The 22,340-nt window shown below is 40.6% G+C and overlaps 1 protein-coding gene across 8 annotated transcripts in view; it reads left to right on the top strand.

Annotated features, from left to right (window-relative positions):
• HECW2 (HECT, C2 and WW domain containing E3 ubiquitin protein ligase 2) overlaps positions 1-22,340 on the top strand; it is a 321,128-nt gene that overhangs the window by 269,687 nt on the left and 29,101 nt on the right. For all 8 annotated transcript variants that reach the window (XM_042949536.1, XM_042949537.1, XM_042949535.1 and 5 more), the window contains 3 exons: positions 1,110-1,219; positions 12,348-12,468; positions 13,941-14,054. In XM_042949536.1, coding sequence (XP_042805470.1) covers positions 1,110-1,219; positions 12,348-12,468; positions 13,941-14,054 — 345 coding nt within the window. The remainder of the gene's footprint in view (positions 1-1,109; positions 1,220-12,347; positions 12,469-13,940; positions 14,055-22,340) is intronic.

Here is a 22,340-nt window from a genome sequence, read left to right as displayed (position 1 = left end):
CTTACTTAAAAAACACCAGGGCTCTTACTTTTATTATTATTTTAATTCTACTTCATCAACTGTCAAGAGCTTAGTGCAATTGGTAGTGTTTTTATCAGAATATTTAATGAAAAGTCTGTCATTCTAAGATCTCATGTCCCTGGTTAATATCTTTTAGGAGAGTCCTAGAAAGAAAAATTTCAATAGGGAAACAAAAGACACTGGACTGAATAATCTAAAATCAAAATCCTCACATTTAAAAAACACTGTGAAGCCCGAGTAAATAAGGGAGCTAATTATTTAGGAGTTGTAATTATTTAGGAGGTGTTTCGTTTTATTTGGCTTTTAATTGTCCAGTTAAATCCTGAACCCTTTACATATTGAGACCCTGTTGTGTATTTTTTAGAATGAAGGTAGAGAATATATTTTGAGCTTCTGTTATGAGTTCTCAATAAACATTGTCTGCTGTGTTTGAGTCTTATTCTTAAATCTAAAAACCTAGGTACTGTGATCAAGCAAACATGGAAATTCAGACTCACATATTAAAGTGGCAAAATAGAAATCTAGGGGAACAACAAATAGGTGTTCTAGGGAAAGACAAACACTATATGATTTTACTCGTATATGGAATTTAAGAAACAAAACAGATGAACATAGGGGTAAAAAAGAGAGGCAAACTGGAAAACAGACTCTTAACTATAGAGAACAAACTGAGGGTTGCTGGAGGGAGGTGGGCGGGGATGGGCCAAATAGGTGATGGGGATTAAGGGTACTTGTTATGATGGGCACTGGGTATTACATGTAAGTGATGAATCACTAAATTCTACACCTGAAATTAATATTGCACTGCATGGTAACTAACTAGAATTTAAATAAAAACTTGAAAAAAAGGAAAAAAAAATCTTGTTGTCCAAAGTTGGTAGGAAAATAGGCAAATAATCACAGGTTTCACAGAAGTTGCAACAGATGGCTGTTTGTCCCAAGAATTACCTACGGGAGGAGGACAAGCGCTCCCTCTGGAATGTGAACTGGACCTCAGAGTGAGAAATTGACTGTCTTACTCATGTGGAATGAGGCTTCTCCCCACCTATTTGGCTAAAGTATGCATTTTGTTTCTTGTCTTTCCCCAGTTTATTTGAAGAAGAGATAATGTCTTATGTGCCTCCACATGCCTTACTTCACCCCAGCTACTGTCAGTCCCCACGTGGCTCCCCCGTGTCCTCTCCCCAGAACTCGCCAGGTGAGTCCCACCTGCTGCTCACGGTGAATCCTCTGAGAAGTGTACCCTAAAGTCAGACCTTCTGCCCTTTGTAAAGGACAGTAAGGGAACACTTAGGGCGTATCTTTAGTGTTAGCACAAATGCACATTGTGTGCCACGGCTTGTTTCCATGGCAATTCATTTTGACAGGAAAATAATGACATTCCGAAATAGGAGGATAAATGTTAGCAGTATGATATACTCAGATACAGGATTTACTTTTCATTATATCATGTAGTGCCTAATATATATTGGAACATATCAGGACACAAAGTGTTATGTTAGCTTTGGGATTTAAAAAGTCCTAGTTAGAAATCTTATTCTAATAAAAAAGAAATCTCTACTTTCAAGAAATAATACAGGATTAAAATTAGTTGAATGGACTTGGATAGTTTTTTCCTGCAATAATCACTAAGTGCATTAGATAGGAAGACTAGAGACACATGGGTAGATAGAACATATTGCTAGAGAAAATAAACTAAAATTTTTATAAAATTTTTAAGTTCATTTATTTACTTTGAGAGAGAAAGCGCACACACAAGCAGGGGAGGGGCAGAAAAAGATCATGACCTGAGCCGAGATCAAGAGTCAGAAGCTTAACCAACTGAGCCATCCAGGCTCCCAACAAACTAAAATTTTTAAGTTCAGATTCTTTTTTGAAAGAGGTATGGTATGAATTAAGCAGTAAGTGGATGTATGGATGAATGGATGGTAGAAAATGCAGTTTAGGAAATGAGTTTTTTAAAGGAAAGTAGTCATCATGTTGACAGAACATCAGCTGTATTTATTTTTATTATAGGCCATGTATTGTTTACACTTTAATAGCTATCAGAATTTAAAACTATTTTAATAGAAATACAACCTCCATATGTGTCCCTAGAAGCCACTCTATGGTCTTTGATATATGACATGTTTTCATAAATCCTATGATAATGAAGCTACTGCCTAACTGAATACCACAAACAGGAAAAGGTCTATTAATTTGTTCTTTAACACAGATTTATTGAGCATCCAACTATGATCCAAGCAAGGAATTAAGACTCTGTGCTACAAAGATGAATAATACCATCTCAGCCTTTGAAGGATTGATGGTGGGGCACTGAGTCCACAAATAACTCTGTAAAGCCCTGTGGTTAGTTCTGTAATGAAGAGAAGTTTGGGAACACAGATATGGGAACGGTTTTTTCCTTCAAGACTGGGAGCGGGTGTTTGGGGAAAGATGAAGACAACAGGTATGAGTGAGCCTTGAAGGGTGATGAAGGCGAGCCAAAGGAAGGAAGGTGTTCTGGGTGAATGAGGAGCATAAGCTGAGTCTCAGAAGCATGGAAGTAGTTTAAGCCAATTAACAGATACAAGTAAGAGCAAGTTCTCAAAGCTCAGGTTGGAAAGATAGGCCAGGGCTAGTTGGTCATTGAAGCTTTATTTTGTAGTCCATATGGAGCGACTGAAAATTTATAAACAGAGGAATATCCTGTTATACAAAGATCAGTTTGGTAGCAATTTGGAGGCTGGATTAGAAGACAAGAGAATGGTGGGGTGCCTGGGTGGCTCAGTCGGTTAAGCATCTGACTTCGGCTCCAGTCATGATCTCATGGCTTGTGGATTTGAGACCCGTGTCGGGCTCTGTGCTGACAGCTCAGTGCCTGGAGCCCACTTCAGATTCTGTCTCCCTCTCTCTCTTCCCCTCCTCTGCTTACGCTGTGTCTCTCTCTCAAAAAATAGATAGATAAACAAACATTTAAAAGAAAACAAGAGAATGGAGTCTAAGAAACCACTTGGGAGCCTGTTGCATTAACCTGGGTGACCTGCTAAAGGGCTGGATTAGAGGTGATGGAGAAACAGAAATTAGTTCAAAGGATATGTAGGAGATCTAGACACGAGGACTTTGAGTCTCCACCACCGAGACTACTAGGCAGATGGCAACACTATTGGCCAAGGAAAGGAAAAAGATTAGACTGGAAGGGAGAGGTTAGATGAGTTTAGTTTTGGATATGGTTTGTTGAGGAATCGCTGAGCCATCCAACTAGAGATACCAAAGACGTCTGGAAAAGATAATCGTGGAGCTCAGGAGAGGTTGGTGGCCAGGCATATACATATGCTGGTGGCAGTTGAAGCCCAAGGCAAATTAGAGGAACTAAGGAGGACAAGCTCATGGAAAGAAGAGAAACCAGTGGATGGTAACATTGAGGAACTCCAGTATTTAAGGGATGGGCTGAGATGGAGGAGCAAATGAAGGAAAGAGACCCAATGGATTTTGGAGGAGAATTAGGAAAGTCTTTTCAGGAAAGCCAGGCTTCAAGGAATAGAGAGTGTGGCCAAATCCTCAAAGCATTCAAGAAGGATAAGGCCTGAGAAGAGGCCATTGGATTTGAAAGTCATGAAGTTATAAATGTCCTTCGCCAGAGCAATTTCTATGACATGAGAGGTTATAAACTCTACTGTGGCCAGTTGCAGAATGATATAGGATGTAAAGGAGAAACCAAGAGTATAGAATATTCTTTCATGAAGTATGTGGGTAAGAAAAAAGGAAAATAGGACAGTACTTAGAAGGAGAAGATGGGTTAAGGAAGAGGTTTTAGGATGGAGAAGTTGAGCATGTGTGTGTGCAGAGGTCAGAAGATGTGGGTGGAAGGAAACTAGTTTGTTGGAGCAGCGATCATACAAGAGACCCATGGGAAGGCAGGATGCCGGAGACAAAAGTGAAGGCCAACTTTGGAACAAAGTAGGGTCACCTATTTTGATGATCCAGGATGAGAAGAAATAAGTATCTGACACTTCAAGTAAGTTTAAAGGTGTAGGGGAAAAATCGATGGAATGTATAGCTGGCCTCAATCGTTACTGTGTGTGACTTTGGACAGTTTACTTCCTTCCCTGAACGTGACTTTATTTTTCTATAAAATGGGAATAATAGCAAACACCTCCCATGGTTACTTGGAGGAGAACACCTTGTCTGGTGCCTGCAACATAACAATTATCCGATAACTGTTAATTTATCCCCTTTTGCTTTCTTTCTGGAAATCTGATCCTGAGAAGTGTAGTTTGTCCATGTTTAAACCATTAGTAACTGGGAAATATGAATTCATTTCTCCCTGATTTGCACAGCTGGCTGCCTAGGTATTTAATTGTTCTGACTGGTCTTTATCTTAGCTAGGAATTATGATGGAGTTTAAATGGGTCGTCCCTTTACCTGATGCTTTGTGGTTAAAGAAATGAAGGTGTGGGGCGTCTGGGTGGCTCAGTGGGTTAAGCATCCGACTCCTGATTTAGGCTCAGGTCATGATGTCACCGTCCTGAGATGGAGTCCTGCATTGGGCTGCACTGCACTGACAGTGCCTGCTTGGGATTCTCTCTCTGCCCCTCCACCACTCATGTGCACACTCTCCTTAACACACACGCATTCTGTCTTTCTCTCTCTCTCTCTCTCAAAAATAAACATTTATAAATGAAAAAGAAAAGAAAAGAAGCTGTATGGATTATTGCTCATTCCAGTCAAGGCTCTCCTTCCCAAGGGCTTTTCTTCAGCCCATCCTCCCCAGGAAAAAGGTGGATCAACAGATCCCGTCCCTTTCCGATCCCTGCAGAGGCATGTGCTCTTGGAGACTGGCTGGGCATTCTTTGAGACCGTATGAACATTCTGAATGGTGACGGACGTCGCTCCTTTTCATTTAGCATCACAAATGTACAAGAGTCATCCATGGTGGTAGTAAAAATGTATTCTGGAAGCACAGTTTGAGTCAAATGATTTCCAAAGATATGGAACCCAAATATATCTAAATTGCTAGCAGTGTTTGTGGTGGTTTTAATTTCCAGGGAGAATCATCTCCACATTTTTGGGCTACTCAGTTTCAGGGGGCTTTATTTGATCTTGAAATTGGGATGAACTGCCTGGTATCAGTGGACATTACTGTAACTAATTCCACATGATATTGCAAGGCCAAGACTAGCTAGCCTCATTCACCCTGTGGAGGAATCTTCTGACTTTTTGAGTAAAATAGCCTCTCCTGCTACCACTTTCCTGAAGTTTTTTTGTAAAACACATTTCAAACAGATTTTTTTAAGTGGTCTCTTCATCCTTCTTGTGACTAGAATTCTATCTCTTTTAGTATGAGGATAATATTCTGAAAATTGTGACAATAATAAATTTGAATGATCTTCTTTCAGAACGCCTCGGGATCTGGTAAACTTTCCACACTTTTCCTCATTTGGGGCATATTTACATGTCTTTTCAAGTGCAGAAGAGACAGGGGCTTCGGAAACTTTGACTTGCTGCTTTTTGCAGCTGTTAGAGTGCTCACCTACAATTTGTCAAAATTTCGGAATGTGAAGGTTTGTTTTTCTAGGACCGTTATAATGCCAGTCCCGACCTTAGCTATGCCAGAAGGGAAAAATCTTTCCAAACACCATATAGTTCATTATGCCAAATATGGGACCCAGAAGTTTATTTAAGGACCTTTTGTAACTCTACATTTCTAGGAATTTTAATTCAATAACACCTAATCTATCTAATATTATTGAAGATGTGCTCACTTATGTGAATTTTCCATGTAACCAAAGTTATGATTAAGTGTCAGAGAATTTGTTTAACCCACCATTTGCTGAAACTCTTTCATAAATACTTTGTATTTCTTTCTGCTTCCCCATATCCAGTACATTGAGGATATTTCGTGGTTCAGGGGCATCATCGTACAGAGCTGTTATTACTTGACTGAGACCGGACTATCTGGAAGCTAGGCCAGGTCACACTCAACAGAATTAAACAAACAGACCAGAGAGCACTGAAGAGCCACGGTGATTCTTTGCTGAAGGTTGTCTTGAAGGCATGGCTTTGAGAGGGAGTTATTCCCCACCTCCCCCCCGCCCCCCGCCGCTGCACTAGGACCCTCTTTTCCTCTCTCTCTCTCCCTCCAGAGTCTTAGCATCTTGGCTGCTGTTTATCTCCTGCTCTTTTCTCTTTCTTTCTCTCCTTTCCTCCCTTCTTTCCACTCTTCCTCCATCTTGCCCACAGCCTGAAGTAGCTTTATGCCTTTGAACTCTGGGGGCTCCAGGCACTGACCCCGCTGTGAGGTAAAAAAATCTGCATATGACTTTGACTTCCCCCAAAACTTAACTACTAATAGCTTACTGTTTCCAGGAAGTCTTACCCACAACATACAGTCAATTAACACGTAGTTTGTATGCTGTATGTATTATGTCCTACATTCTTATGCTAAAGTAAGCTAGAAAAAAGAAAATGTTATTAAGAAAATCATAAGGAAGAGAAAATACTACAGTTCTGTACTGTATTTATTGAAAAAAATCCACATATAAGTGGACCCAGTTATAAATCTGTGTTGTTCAGGGGTCAACTGTACTTGTTTTTAGAAAGTATTCTTTCTCTTTGCTCAGCCCCACAAAGATGTACTAGGAACCAAACACTACAGACAAAGGATGGTCCTTGGATGGGTGGAGACAGAGGAGTTGTGATTCCAGAGACTGAAGGAAAGCCAAATACAGTCTCTGTCACAATATATGGGTGTTTTTATGTTTGTTCTATTGTTATTAGTCTCTCGTGTCCCCAACCCCTAATGCTGTAAGAGAATACCTGTTACTGGCATTCCCTACAGCTTTGCCTTTTCATAAATTTCTTCTGGAGTACATGGGTGGCTCAGTCAGTTAAGCATCCGACTTTGGCTCAGGTCATGATCTTGAGCCCCACATCGGGCTCCGTGCTGACAATGCAGAATCTGCTTAGGATTCTCTCTTCCCCTCTGTCTCTGCCCCACTCCCATTTGCGCTCTCTCTCAAAATAAATAAATAAATTTTAAAATAAATAAATAAATAAATAAATAAATAAATAGCTTCTGATTTTCAAGGATTAAAAAATCAGCTTATCAGGTTGGTTTTTAAAAATAGTGTGTAAATACAAAGCACCAGCAAACTCAAAACAGTGATCTAGGGCCTTTTATTGCTCTTAGAGAGTAAAGCAAAAATGCAAGGACTTCAGTGCTTCTGCTTTGTGGCAGCCATTTTGGAGATGTTTTTTCACATTAATTGTCATTGTTGAGCCATGTTCCAGAAGGTGGAGTTTTCCAGAAATTATTGTAATGCTTGATGGTTTGTTCTCATTCACTAACAAGGAATTGTAAAATAATGATGATGATAATGATAATAATAATAAATTTTTTAAAAAGTCATAGAGACTTTTTTTAGAAAGTGAGCCAGGAAAGAAATGGACTATTGAGCCATCCCAGTACATATCCAGAGCCAAGCTTGATTAGACCAAGCCCCATCCCATCCAGTGCATGGTGAGTGCTACTCATCAAAGCAATCTGGGATCCTGGGGGCACACCTGGAATCCAAAAGACCCAGACTTCCTAGCGGTTTGATGCCAAAATATTAATGCTATCACCTGAAGTGTTTTGTCAGGTAGAATTCTTTAGTTTGTACATGATTAAGCAATTTTGTAATGATAAATGGAAATAGTATCATACTTTATAGAAGTACTTTAGCTCTGCCTAGCAATGACAAAGAAAAAAAAATAATATCTGTTACTGAAATTTTTTCCTGCAAATAATTAACATAATGCTGCCTACCCATGAAGTCAGTCATGTATTTGATCAGTTCTTAAATGCAACATTGTTTTTTTTTTGTATCCGATTTTATTTTTTAAGACCATAAAGACCATAAGGTTACTCTCTATAGGAGTATTGTATCCTAGAACTTTACTGGCAGTTATGGTTCCCATACAATTCTATTAGCTCAGTCTTCCAAGATCATTTTTTATTCCTAAAGTGGAAGTAACATCGTTCCTGCCCTGGAATTTCTTGGCAGTGACACCTGACTTGCATTAAGAACTTGACAAGGGCCAGGAGCATAATTTATTGTAATTTTTAAACCATGAAGTAATGTGTAAATGATTTTTTTTCATAATAGAACTATTAAGCAAAAGAATTTTTGCATTTAACAGTTTCTGTCTCCAGGGTCTCTGTAATTGAATCTCTTTACCTGAGCATAAGTGGAGTCAGAGCTAATTTTTATTAAGTGTCCATATTGATATTGATGGAATGCATTATGGCATTTCCCACATCCTTTTAAACGTCTCAAATTATACAGCAATAGTATGTGTGCTTTTATTTTAAGCAACCAACTTTAGAATCATGTTTCTTTTGAGTCCTGAAAGATTTTTATTCAGTCTTTTGTTTTTCTTTTTCCTCTTCCCTATTAATGATTGTGTTCTTGAAAGCTGATTCATGACGGCTGCTTTCTGAGCTGTCTGGGTTTACTAGCTTACAGTTTCTCAGACTGCAGCACCAACAGCCTTATGATGCCATCCCTGAATGGCCCTGTGCTACACTGCCCTGTCCCCCAGCCATGCAAGAGAGCAGCCTTAAGGTGGTGGAGATCATGTTCCTTCATGTTGCAAACGGTGCCTTTCAGATACACAGGAAGCACTGCCTCTGTGTTGGTCTCTGGATGTTGCCCAGATGTTTCATTGGTTACATTTGACCTTCCTGTAGGGGATAATGGGTCTCAACCTTGGCTGCACAATTGGAATCTGCATAAAACACTTATGCCTGGGTCCTGCCGCACAGATTCTGATGTAACGTGCCTTGGGTGTGGCCTGAACATTGGGATTTTTTAAAGCTTCTTGAGTGATTCCAACATGCAGTCAGGATTGAGAAGCACTGCCGAGGAGTCTCACCTGTATCCTTGAGCTTTTAAGGTCAAGTTTGTTTCCTTTATGACACAGTTCTTAGCTCTTTGGCTAAAAGATTCATAAACATGCCAACGGACCTCTGGACAAATCATTGATCGATAGCCAATTCTATTAAAAATCCATTCTTGGGGCGCCTGGGTGTCTCAGTTGGTTGAGTGTCCGACTTCGGCTCAGGTCGTGATCTCGCTGTCTGTGAGTTCAAGCCCCGCGTCGGGCTCTGTGCTGACAGCACGGAGCCTGGAGCCTGTTTCGGATTCTGTGTCTCCCTCTCTCTCTCTGACCCTGCCCCCATTCATGCTCTGTCTCTCTCTGTCTCAAAAATAAATAAACGTTAAAAAAATTTTTTTTTTTAATCCATTTTTGGGATGCCTGGCTGGCTAAGTCGGTGGAGCATGTGACTCTTGTTCTCAGAGTTGTAGGTAGGAGTCCCATGTTGGGTATAGAGATTACTTAAGAATAAAATATTTTTTAAAAATCCATTCTTAACACCCTAACACATTTCCCCATGTCTTTAGTATTTACTTCTATGCAGATAATATCAGTAACAGCTAACACCTACGCAAAGGAACCTCAGAAAGTGCCTTATGTACACGAACTCATTTAATGCACCGGTGTGGGCCTGGTCTCCCGCCGGAACTCCAGTACTGCATTTTCAAGTGCCTATGGAGGATACCCACCCTGAACAGCTCTCGTCTCCAGCACAACATGTATAAAGCTTCATGTGCCTCTGTCTACTAGCATTTTCCACACTTCTTTTAGCGTCAGATGGACCTGGCTCAAATCCCAAACCTACCATTCACTGGCATATGACTTCAGTTTCCTTAGTTACAAAGTGGTGATGATGGCGATAATAATAATGTCTGCTTCATAAATTTGTGTTTCCCAAGATCCTCTCTGTAAAGTGTGTGGTTTCTAATGCATAGCAGGCACTTAACAAACGACAGTTACTGTTATTGTTTAAAAACTTCATCGTGTTACCATCAGAGCTTCCTATTTTTCTTCCTTACTATCTGTTGGCAATTCTTATTTTACACTGTAAACGTTTCAGTGAGTCACCACACTGCCCTCAGGCCTCCATGGCTGCAGTGAGTCCTAACTGGGTCCCCTCCCTTTGGATTCCTCCCCTCCTTCCCACCCTGAATCCACTCAACACATTCTGAAAACCGTTGCTGAAAAACCACCATGTGTTGGGGCGCCTGGGTGCCTCAGTCAGTTAAGCGTCCAACTCTTGACTTTGGCTCAGGTCACGACCTCATCGTTCGTGAGATTGAGCCCCACGTGGGGCTCTGCGCTGACGGCACTGAGCCTGCTTGGGATTCTCTCTCTCCCTCTCTCTCTGCCCCTCCCCCACTCGCTCATAATAAATACATAAACGTTAAAAAAAAAAAAATACACCATGTGTTATGTTCCTCCCTAGCTCAGAAATCTCTAAAGTCCTCCCACTGCTCACTGCATCCTGCCCAAACCCCTCAGCTAGGTTTTTAAAAATTTCCTCACATAATTTGGCTCCAACTATCTGATTAAATGTCCCAGTTACTCCGCACACGCCCCTGTGCTCTGAGTTAGTAGGGTCTCCTCAATCGTCTTTCAAACGTGCATGCGGGGCTTCTCCCAGCTCTCGCTGCCCTGCCCCAGCGTAAGATATAGATTCTCCTCTGTTTACGAGGCCTGGCTCCAATAAAGCCTCCTTTTGGTGATCTTTTCATCTTGATCTCTGCTTACCCTCCTTTACTATCACTTTTCTGTAACACTGATCCCAAATGCAAATACTGGGGGGAGCCAGGCAATCAAGATCATTGAACGGCTGTGGCACAGTCTTCATTTAATGGAGCAGCTGGCCACCTTGGCCCGAAGGAAAATGCAGGCCAGTTGTTGAAAGAGTTCCCCAATAATTTTCAAGAGAAAAGCTGTTTTATTCTATTTTTTTTTTACTTGAAATCTCCTAATATTTAAATGTTGGTAGTTAATTTAAATCTTTAAAAACAATTATATGCCAAGCAAAATAGATCATTAGGGCTGAGTACAGCCCCAAGGCTGTAGTTTTGTCTCCTATGCTTTATAGTTTGTTGACCACATGGTTTAGGACTTAATTATTTATCTAACTGATGTGTTTTATTTCTGTCTTCCTAACCAAAATATCTGCTTCAGCAACCCCACCTTCCTCATCTGTACATACGTTGCTGAACTTAACATAGTATTAGCGATGGATAGTAATCACTTAGTTGACTCATTAAAGAAATATTTAATGAGTTTGTATGGCATGTCATTGCACAAGACTCCACAATTTTTGTTTTCTGGTTCCTTTCGTTGTGTTGTGAAATAGTTCATGGAAAGGTTCAGCGTTTTTTGTCATGGCTCTGCGTCTGATTCCCATATTTATCATCAATTTTGTGTCCCAGCTTGTTGGTTAGTCACTCTGTGGCACAAAGCTAGATTTTTCTACGAAAAGAGGAACACGCTGTGTTACTCATATTTTATTAATGAGACTTACCATTGGATGACATATGAAACATCTTTATTTTTCTTAATGTTTATTTATTTATTTTGAGAGAGAGAGAGAGGGAGGGAGGGATTGAGCCCACGCATGGGGGAGGGGCAGAGAGAGAGAGGGAGAGAGAAAATCCCAGGCAGGCTCTGATAGCACAGAGCCCGACACGGGCTCAGTCTCACGAACTTTGAGATTGTGACCTGAGCTGAAATCCAGTCGGATGCTTAACCAACTGAGCCACTGAGGCACCCGGATGTGGATGATCATAGCACTTGGCACGTATTAGGAGTGTAACAAATAGCATTATTATTTATTCTTTGCTTTGCCAGGAAACATGGTGACTCTGCAGTTATGTCTGAATTCTGTGTTTATATCAAGAGTATTTTACCCTGCAGTATAAAATGTATGTTAATTATAAGTCTAAAGTAATTTTCGGTTATAGTGCCTATCTAGAAGACATTTTGTACATTTTTCATAGGGCAAGTCTGGAAACTCGCTGTTCTTGCTTTATATACCACATACTTTCACATTGTAACTTCCTGTGTAATTGCCATGATATCATCTCAGCAGCAAGCAGATATTCCACCCTGAACAGTTACCATCAGACATGAGTAACTCTGCTTGACTCATATTAGTTTGGACTGAAGAGGGAAACATATTTGACACACACATGGTCACACATTGTAACTATGCAAACAGAATTGTTATTCTCAACCAAAAAGCCGCCTAGAAATATCTTAAGACTTTACTTCAGCTCTGTTAGAGCCTCCAGCTTGAAGAGGTGAAAAGCAAAGCCACTGAAAGAATTGCCTCCTTTAACTTGTTGACTGTGTTCTCATCCCCCTGGCAGTGTTTTTACATGGTGATGTGATACATCAGGACATTGCACAAACCGGGACCCTTCTCTTTTTATGGTTTGCTCTAGGTACTCAGCGTGCCAATGCCCGGGCTCCTGCCCCTTACAAGCGAGACTTTGAAGCCAAACTAAGGAACTTTTACAGGAAGTTAGAGACTAAAGGATATGGACAAGGCCCAGGGAAATTAAAGTAAGTCAAAGTGATACAAACCACAGGCTTGGGTGATGGTGAAGGGATGGGATGCAGTTGGGAATGTAGGAAATTGATTGTGATTTCAGATGACCAGTCTTTTTTTTAGTCAGTGTAATCATTTTGGTAATGATGTGTGAATTACAGGATCATCGAAAACAAAGTTCTGGAATTAAACACCATTCTGCTTAAGGTTTTAAAACAAACACCTCGTTCCATGTAAAAATATAGGCAAAATAAAAAGCTGATTTATTTCTCCTGAAAAGTACCTCTTTGTTTTTGCTTGTAGTACATTTGACAGCCCTAAGGCTGTCACAGTGTCCTGTGTCAGTCTCCTGACCTGACCTGACTGTAGGAACACTGCTCAGCTTTGTTTTGTTCTGTGAAATAAATGTCACTTGTCCAATGAAATATGTCATGAATGTTGTTTCTGCCTTTCTTTACCCACCTTTAAATGAGGAAATTAAACATCATCACACTGTTTGGCCTAGAATTATTTTCATTCCCTACTTATCCCTACTGCCTTCATCCTCTCTTCCACTGCTGCCCCGCGTACCCACTGGAGATCACTGTGCCACCTGAGAGAGGGCAGAGGAGGAAGGGTCCCCACTGCCACACCCGTGATGCTGGGTGCCTGGGAGGAGATGCAGGAGCCACCCCCAACTCCCCAGCTCACTGCCCCACAGAGAGGCAGTATATTCACTCCAGTATATTCACAGGTCCTACTTTCTCACCCTCAAAGTACATCAGCTTGAGATTCCCCTTTCTCACGCTTCACTTAAGAAGTGCTTGAGCTCAGGCTTCCCTGCATTCAGCCTGTTATTTCCCTTTCTAGGACTGTCTGTACTAACTGCAAACTGATACCTTCAGGATGACTTTTATTACCATCATCACAAGTAGACTGTCGGCTATGAGTATCGTTCATTTGTATCTGTCACTCGGGGAACCTCAGATTCACTTAATTTGAGAATTAAATTAAGCATAGTCATAAATGTGTCTTCTTTGGAGAGCGTGGAGGGTTTTGTTTTGTTTTTTGTTTTTTTTCCTTCTGGTTCTGATAAGTCTTTCCCTGCATACTTAGTAATTGAATTCCTTGTCTAGGTACATTCTCACTGAAAACATGACCTCATAGGGCTGTCCTTTCTTTATTAACAAAAGCTTTGGGTCTGTGTTGTTTTACAATCATCTTCCTTCTGGGGTAAATTGATTTGGCCACTCAGAAAGGACTCATGAGCCGTTTTCATATGTTGTAGGTGGAGTGCTCCACTTAGGTAACCATTTGCTTGTGTATTTTGACTTCTACTGTTAAGAGCAAAAGCCAAATGTGTATTATTGCAGACGACAATGTAGGAAGTCACCGCAATTTTCACCTAGTTAATTATGGCAAGTGGGAATTGAATCAAAAGTGTCCGGTTCTGGAAAGATAAGGATTAGGAAATAATCTGTTTTTCAAATTGTCTCTTTATGGACAGGTTAATTATCAGAAGAGATCACTTACTGGAAGATGCTTTTAATCAAATCATGGGCTACTCCAGAAAAGACTTACAGAGAAATAAGCTGTACGTCACATTTGTCGGGGAGGAAGGGTGAGTAGAACAGAGAAGTGGTGTGTGGAACACAGACTGCGGCTGCACAGTGGATGCTTCACCACGTGGTTGCTGTGGTTGCCTGAAACAGGAAACCCTTCTGGCAGGAAATGCCATTCTCATACACTTAAACCTCTGGGCTTTTTTTTTTTTTTTTTTTTTTTTTTTTTAAGGCTTCCTCTGGTTTTTAAATCATTTGACATAGAAATTCTTGGGTAAACGCTAGTAACTATAGATCATTTTGAGAGCAGAAGCTCGTTTGGTTTCTTCTCTGTGCATATCTCTTTCTTAAAGGGAAAAAGTGGGGCTGTGAGGGACAAGACAGGAATTCTGATATCTGTGAGCATGTAATCTGCACTGGGGTGGAGGGAGTACATGCTTCACCTGTTAAAGAAGCTCGGTTTCAGAGTCACGAATTAGAATCCTGCTCTTCTACCTGGAAGCTCCTGAAACAGTAACTCCTGGGCCTTGGTTTTTATTTCTCTGTCGCCAGTTTTCCTCTTTTTGGGGGGGCAGTAACACCTACCAAAATAACCACCTGCCATAAACAAATGTCTTCAGCCTTCTATGACTCTTCCGTGAGTGTGCTTGTGGAGATTAGGGTTAAGAAACAAAGGAGCAAAGACTCCTACGCACTGTTTATTGCGTCCTCATAGACCTAACAGCTGTTCTGTAACACTTCAGAAGGTGACAGCTCTCGTCTTGTCCAGACCCCTTCCTCCTTCCTCATTTCAGGTCTGGGTTTCAAGTCGCAGCACCTTCTTTGTAACCCAGCCATCACGAGGGCCAATTTAAAAAGTACCACACGATAGCCTGAACTCTGGTTGTTTTCTTGACTCTGTTGATTTGGATCATTTTAAAGCTACTCTTCTCAGTCCTGCCCATGAAATAAAGTGTGCTAGATTATAGACTCATAGTAGTAATACCCAACCATTCAATTGATGCAGCCATTCAATATATGGTTAATTTGGAGGCTCCAAAGTGTACAGTAACTTGCACATGCTGAACTAGGTAACAGCAAAATCAGGATTCAAAACTAGGCTCTTCATCCAGGACTCTTGGACCAGCACTGGGATAGAGGCAAAACTCCTGAACTCTGCTCTATCAGAATTTTTTCCTACCTGTGGATCTTTTCACTCTTACAGCTGACTGATAACCACTAGTCTCATCACATATGCTGTTTATAGTCCCAGCTGTAACTACACTGAAGGAAAATATTATATGGGAAAACAAGACTAAGTGACAGAATTTGGGCAGAAGCTTGCCCGTGACTTGTTTTCATTGCTGAAGTGCATTAATAGACTTCTAGCTTCTGTTGGCTTAAGATGCAGGTGCACAGTTGAAAATGAAGGCGAATGTTTTAAGCCTAATCATAGGTGTACATGGCATTCCAAATATTTCCTTACATAACTAGTCTCGTTTGGGTGAGAATACTTTTCCTCCCCCAGGAGTCCAGCTGCCTTCCTTCTTTGTTTGCACAGTTTGTTGAGATCTCAGAGATGTAGGGAAGAGTCTTTGGAGGCCCTGGTACTGAAGTTCGAATAGAACAGATGCTTATCCTACTTGATCATCCTCAGGTAGTTGTCCTATGATCTGGACTGATGACATCTGTTCCTAGGAGGAGGCCCAGGCTGAGTGTGGTTTGATACCTTTGTATCCGGTTGCCACTAATGTCCAAATGTTTCCTGTTTCCATCACCTGTCTCCTTCCTGTAACCCCAGAGGGAAAACAAGAGGTAGGGCATTTTGAAGTGTGACCTCAGCCATCAGGAACAATCTTAATCAAGCCCCTTCTGTGTATGGCTTATTGAAGCTGGAATAATATGGCCAGGTAACTTCTGGTCTCATGTCTTTATTCATGTCAACATCATACACATAGGTTATTAGCTATATATATACTTAATTTTGCTGTTAAAGCATTGAGAATACATACCCTGTTTTAAAAGATTAAAATAGCACTCTTGCTGAAAAAATAGAAACCTCAAAAACAACATATAATTAAGAAGTTATTTTAGACTTTGCCACCTTTTCAGACACATTGATTTAACCGCATTAAAATTGAAGATCATAACATTCCTTTCTGGATTATAATCAATATTCAAAGTGAAAATCTACCTAAATTTTTCTATTGAAGTATAAGTGTAGAGGTGAAAGTTTTCCATTTCTCTCCCTCCATCAATTTTAACGCTCTCAAAACGTGTCATGTGTAGCCCCAGTAATAGGTATTTAAAAACATATACACCCAGTGGCTAGTTTTGGTTTCTAATATTATTCTTCAATAAAAAGAACAAGATTCCTTGGAGAAATGACTGATTCTAGGACTGGCGGGAAGTATACAAGATGGAGCTTAAAGTAGCTTGTAGTGCAAAAAGTAAAAAAGTGCTCAAAACATCCACAATGGTAGGAGTATGTCACAGAGACTCCAGAACCAACTGAAAGATCACCCAATGGCCCAAGCTGGAATAATTTGAGCAACAAAACCAAGTAGGATTAGATTATAACCCAAACTATAAAGTAAATATCTGTACTGATATAAATACATGATTGAATAAGTAAATAAATAAATGACGAATAGACAAATCTGTGCAGAAGATTTCCAAATAATTCAACATAATTCCTCACTCCTTAATTGTGGGTTGCACATAATGACATTCTTCCAGTAGTATAATATGGGAAGGGGGAAAAAGAAGTAAGTCCAGAGTGGAGAAGCCTGGCAAACACATAGCCCAATGATCAAGGTTAAAATCAACAGTGATATATCATGTTAATAGTATATACCCTTCACGTGATGTGATGAAAATGGCACTTATCTCCACAATCTTTGGTTCCCCAAACCCATAATGTGAGTCTATCCATGAGAAAAACCTCAGATAAATCCAAATTGAGGGACGTTGTATAAGATACCTTACCAGTACTCCTTAAAACTATTAAGGTCATCAGGGGTACCTGGGTGGTTCAGTCGGTTAAGCGTCTGACTTCGGCTCAGGTCATGATCTCACAGCTTGTGAGTTTGAGCCCCACATCAGGTTCTGTGCTGACAGCTTAGAGCCTGGAGCCTGCTTTGGATTCTGTCTCCCTCTCTCTCTCTGCCCCTACCCCACTAGCACTCTCTCTTTCTCTCAACAATAAATAAACGTAAAAAAATTAAATAAAAAAACTGTTAAGGTCATCAAAAACAAGGAAAGTCTAAGAAACTGGCACAGCCAAGAGGAACCTAAGGAAACATGACAATTAAACATTAATATAGCATTTTGGATGAGATCCTGGTATAGAAAAGGGACATTAGGTAAAAACTAAGGAAATCTGAATACAGTATGGATTTTAGCTAATAATAATGTCTCAGTATCTGTTAATTAATTATAAATAATGTAAGGTGTTCATAAGAGGGAAACTGGGTATATAAGAATTCTCCGTATTATCGTTGCAACTTTTCTGTAAATAAAAAAAACTATTCTAAGACAAAATATTTGCTAAATGAAAGCATATAGTCAGGATTTGGGAGATTTAGGAAATGTTTCCCTAAACAACTTTTCTTATTTCCCTATTGTCTGATGAGAGAGTGCCACCAGGGTGATTTTGGGTATATGTATACTTCCTTCTGCACTTAAGGTCAGTAGAATAACATGTATATAGAAATGGTTAATTCTGTGGAAAGTCCAAATTATTAAGGGTAATGGTGGGGAGAGACAGGGAGAGAGAGAATTGTAAGCAGGCTCTGAGTTGTCAGCGAAGAGCCGGACTCAGGGTTCAATCTCACCATCTGTGAGATCCTGACTTGAGCCGAAATTAAGAGTCAGCCGCTTAACCGACGGAGCCACCGAGGTGCCTCAAAAGGGATTTATTTTTAAGAAAACTGCATCTGCTTGCACTCCAAAAAAGTATGAATTAACAGATTCACAGACTTCAGCTCTGCTTTGAGCTCTTTGCATAAGTCGGAAATACATATATATTATTCTGAAATGGAACAGCTGAATCAAGAGAAATTATGAGAAAATTTATAGTCAGAAATTTACAGGATAACTACAAATTCCATGTAAGGTAAAATTAATCTCAGAATATTGGTGATAACCAATGTTCATTTTTAAAAATACAAAAATAGTCCTAGAGCCTGTGAATGCAAGTGTGTTAGTTGACAAGTAATTATTATTTCTCACTAAAATAATGTTATGGTTGGCTTTTTACAAAAAATCACCACTGTGATTTAATTTGGTTAGAACTGGAGGTTTTGTTCTAGTCATTACATTTTCCACCCAAGTTAATTTGGTTATCTGCCCCTGCAAAAAAGGGTAGGAAGTCAGCAGTGGCAGAATGGCTGGAAACTGAGTCATCTTGACAGAATGTGGTGGGAAATTGCATGCATGTGGTTGCCTCTTTCTGTTGGGCTTCTGTCTGCCTAGAAGTTGCTTCTTTAGGAAGGAGGCCAGTAGAGCACTGCATATTCTCCAGCATATTATTTTCTTCTCAGTTAAAAGCCCTAGCAACTAAAGCTTACGTGGTGTCAAAAGTTAGCTAGGCAGACTGTTGTATTCTGATAAGGTGTCCGGGGCCATTAACTTCTTAGTACCCTGAACAGTAAGGCAATAATGGCCTGGATAAAGAAAGAATGTTTATACTGTGATTGCCTCGCCTCTTTTTTCCCCCCATGGCCAGATCTTTAAAAGGCACCTTTCTTTAAGGAAGAATGAGTTCATTATATGTGAGGTGCCATCTATTGACATCAATCATCTGTCTTGCAAAACCACGCTTAGACTAGGGAGGGGCTGTGTGCAAACAGTTGTAGTTCGGGGGTTTAAGAACAGATGAGCTCCTTCTGTGCTGTTTCCTGAGGCAGGCAGATGAACATAACTAAGGAAGATGAGATCGGAAACAGTTTTCCTGCATCTCTGCTTATAAAATAACCAGAGGCTCTTACATATGACTGGTCTAATCCTTGCTAGAACTTGTTTGGAGTCCTGAGCTTGACCATTTATTCCTCAGGAGTCAGTCTATAAAGATGCAAGTTAAACTTTATGGTGCTGCTTGTTTTTCTCCAAAAAGAGACATTTGCAAGGTGATCCCAATAATCCAAGCCCTGCTGAAGGGTACTTCTGCATAGGCTTGGGCTTGGTATCACCAGGCAGAATTTTGTTTGTCACACTAATTGCTTGCAAAATTCTTTACTCACCCAGCAGGCCTCCTTAAGTAGCTCAAGAACTAATGCCTTGCTGCTATAAATACCCGAGGGTGAATCAGAAGGTGAGTAGGAAGGCCATGTTTGCCTGAACCGACTATTAAGAGAGCAAAGCTTTTCTGCCTTCCAGAAAACTTATAGGAAACAATGGTGTGACTTCCTACTGCCACCATCCTCCTTCATTCAGTACTCTACTTACGTGGTAATACTTTGTTTTTGGTAATTTTGAGTTGGAAACAAAGGACAGGAGAATAAAATTACAAAATTAATTATTTTAACAAGTATTGAATACTGCTGACAACTTGGGTGCTGTTGGCCCAACAACGAGGTGGTGTTTAAAATGCTTCCTCAGCACTTCGTGGGCTCAAAACTACACTGCCAGCCCAAAGACATCTGTGCATATTCCGAAATGCCCTCAGATGCAGCTGTTGTATGGCTACCCACCCGTTGTCTGGAGTTTCTGTACTTCCGTGCCAAGCCTTTAGCTGTGGAACCAACCTAACTGGCAAAACAGGAATGTAACAAACGATCCCTGTGATATGAGTCATATTAACTATTTATATGGAAGAGGTTGGTAAGACATTGCAGGAAGCACATGCACGAGATGCCCTGCTAGGACACGTCTTACTGAATTAGGTAGACGTGTATCATTTGTAATCTACAGCCTGGTCTCAGATATGCATTCTAAGCTTTGGATGATAATCAAATCAAATGTTTAAAACTGTCTTGGCTTTAGAGTGGCTCCATCAGTGCTGCTAGAGTTAAAACACACACACACACACACACACACACACACACACACACACACACACCAGCAGATAAAAACGTGACCAGTTAGAGAAGATCCATTTTCCTCCTAGAGGAACTATTATTAGCTTTGTTCTCTCTTGGGGGTGGGGGGGGGGGGAAGGAGTTTTACTTTTCACTTTAACACTTCAGGGAACACTCTCCTTATCTTTAGCCAGAATCAGCTCTAATCATAAACAAAAAACCAATCAGTGAGGTCCACTTTTGTTGTTTTAAAAACTTTACCATATTAGAAGATATTAGATCTGGAAAGGGACAAGCACCAAGCTAAATATAATTCACTTGAGTGATTTCTGACAATGTGTGCAAATCGAGTTGTCTTTTAGGGATTGGCATACCCTAATATCACTGAATAAATCTACCACCTGAAGGCAAACTTGTGCAAAATTATTCACTCTGCTAGATTGTCAAATAACAATGTAAATTATGTTGATTTTCTTTAGAGAGAGCATCAGAGAGCTCCACTCATGGATTCAACAATAGACATTGATCCCCTGTGGTAGATCAGGCTAAGGTACTTGGAATACAAAAATGAGAAAGAGACACGGTCCCCTTCTCTGTATGGCTACAGCCTAGATGTGCGGATAGGGGAGGCAAGCACATAAACAGGTTATTATAATACACTCTGGTAGGTGTGGTATTATGGAAACACTGAGAGTTGAAGCTCAAAGCTCTTCCTAACTGAATGCCACTGTTTAATTTTAAGCAGCTATAAGCCCATTTTTCTTAAACCAGTTGTCTCTTTGTAAGAAAACCGTCTTATAAAACTGGCTCACGTTTCAGTTGTCTGTGGCCCTTCATGTGCCTCAATTGTGTCTGAAAGGCCCTTCAGGTCAGGGACCACTGCAGACCACAGTCTCACACTTAGTAGTTGTGACTATTCTTAAGGTTACATATACCCTAGGGTACTATAGTCATTATTTCCTTGAAGAGATCTTCACTAAACATGAAGATTTATAGTAAGCCAGGTATTTTAATAAAGGAGCATTTTCCTCTTCCTTTCTTTGATCTTCCATTGGCCAAGTTTCTGTGAAGGCCAGATAGTAAATATTTTAGGCTTTGCAGGCCATACATTTCTTGTTGTACTTACTCAGTTCTGCCACTATAGTGGGAAAGCAGCCACAGATAACATGTCAGCAAATGTGCATGGCTGTGTTCCAATAAAACTTTATTTACAAAGCTAGAGGATGGGCCAGATTTGACCCTCAGGCCATAATTTGCTAACCCCTGCTTTATAAGCAACATTTTTATTAGTCTTGATAACATTTAAAATGTACTGACTGGTAGGCTGTAAGGAGTAATGAGCATTAAATGTGGGGTCAGGAAACCTGTGCCAAGGCCTAGAGTTGCCCCTGCAGCTTTCATTTGATCCAAGTCAGTGATGTCCTTCAGCCTGAGTCTTCTCTTCAGTAAAATGAGGGGATGGACAAATGACTTCTAAGATGCCTTTGATTGGCATTCTCTATTTCTGGAAAGACACAAGGATCTGATGATGAAATTCACCATCAATAGGAAATTTAAAGGGACATTTGCATCCACAAGGATCTGGGTAGACTGGAATGTGGACCATGTTTCACAAAGTGAAATTTAGTAGGAAGAAGTATAAAGTCTAGTACTTAGGTCCTAAAAAGATACAGCGACATGCAGACAGGAGGGGAGAGTCTTGGGATAAAGCAGCACAGGTGAAAGGTTTGAGTTGATGACTAGCACATTATGAATCAACAAAGTAAAGCGGCTGTCCCACGAGGAAAGATGGCTTTAAGCTGCATTAGCAAGAAGAGTGTCCAGGAAGAGAGGACAAGGGCTCTTTCTAAGCTCTGTGCTGACAAGACCACACCTGAAGTATTGTTATCAGTATTAGACACCACCCCTTAGGTCAGACTTTGACACCCTGGAGAGTGTCCAGAGCACAGGACCAGGGTGGCAAGGGAATTCCCAGCCCTTTCCTTCAGAGGAGATTGAAAGACGTGGCCATGTTCAAGAGTGGGGGAGGACGCAGAGAGCCAGGGCTACCAAAACTGCTACACTTAAGAGTTCCTATAGAAAATTACTTCTTGAAAGATTTTATATCTTTACATCTAGGTTAGTACTGAAAATATAATAGGCACTCAAATATTTGTTGAAAAAAAGCCTAAGTATGTGAAGAGCATTCAAGTAGAAGAAGTATTCTACTTGTTCTCGGTGGCGTCAGAGGCCAGGAGTAGGACCGAGGGAGGAAGCCACAGGCAACTGCTGCGGTCTTAGCATGTGGAGAGGTAGTCTGCGTCATTGTGCCTGGGAAGCAGCCCAGGTGCTGCTTTGGGAGTCCCC

The sequence above is a fragment of the Panthera leo genome, chromosome C1 (genome assembly GCF_018350215.1).
Source record: "Panthera leo isolate Ple1 chromosome C1, P.leo_Ple1_pat1.1, whole genome shotgun sequence".
In the NCBI taxonomy this organism is placed as follows: domain Eukaryota; kingdom Metazoa; phylum Chordata; class Mammalia; order Carnivora; family Felidae; genus Panthera; species Panthera leo.
This window is presented reverse-complemented; position numbering and strand designations above follow the sequence as displayed.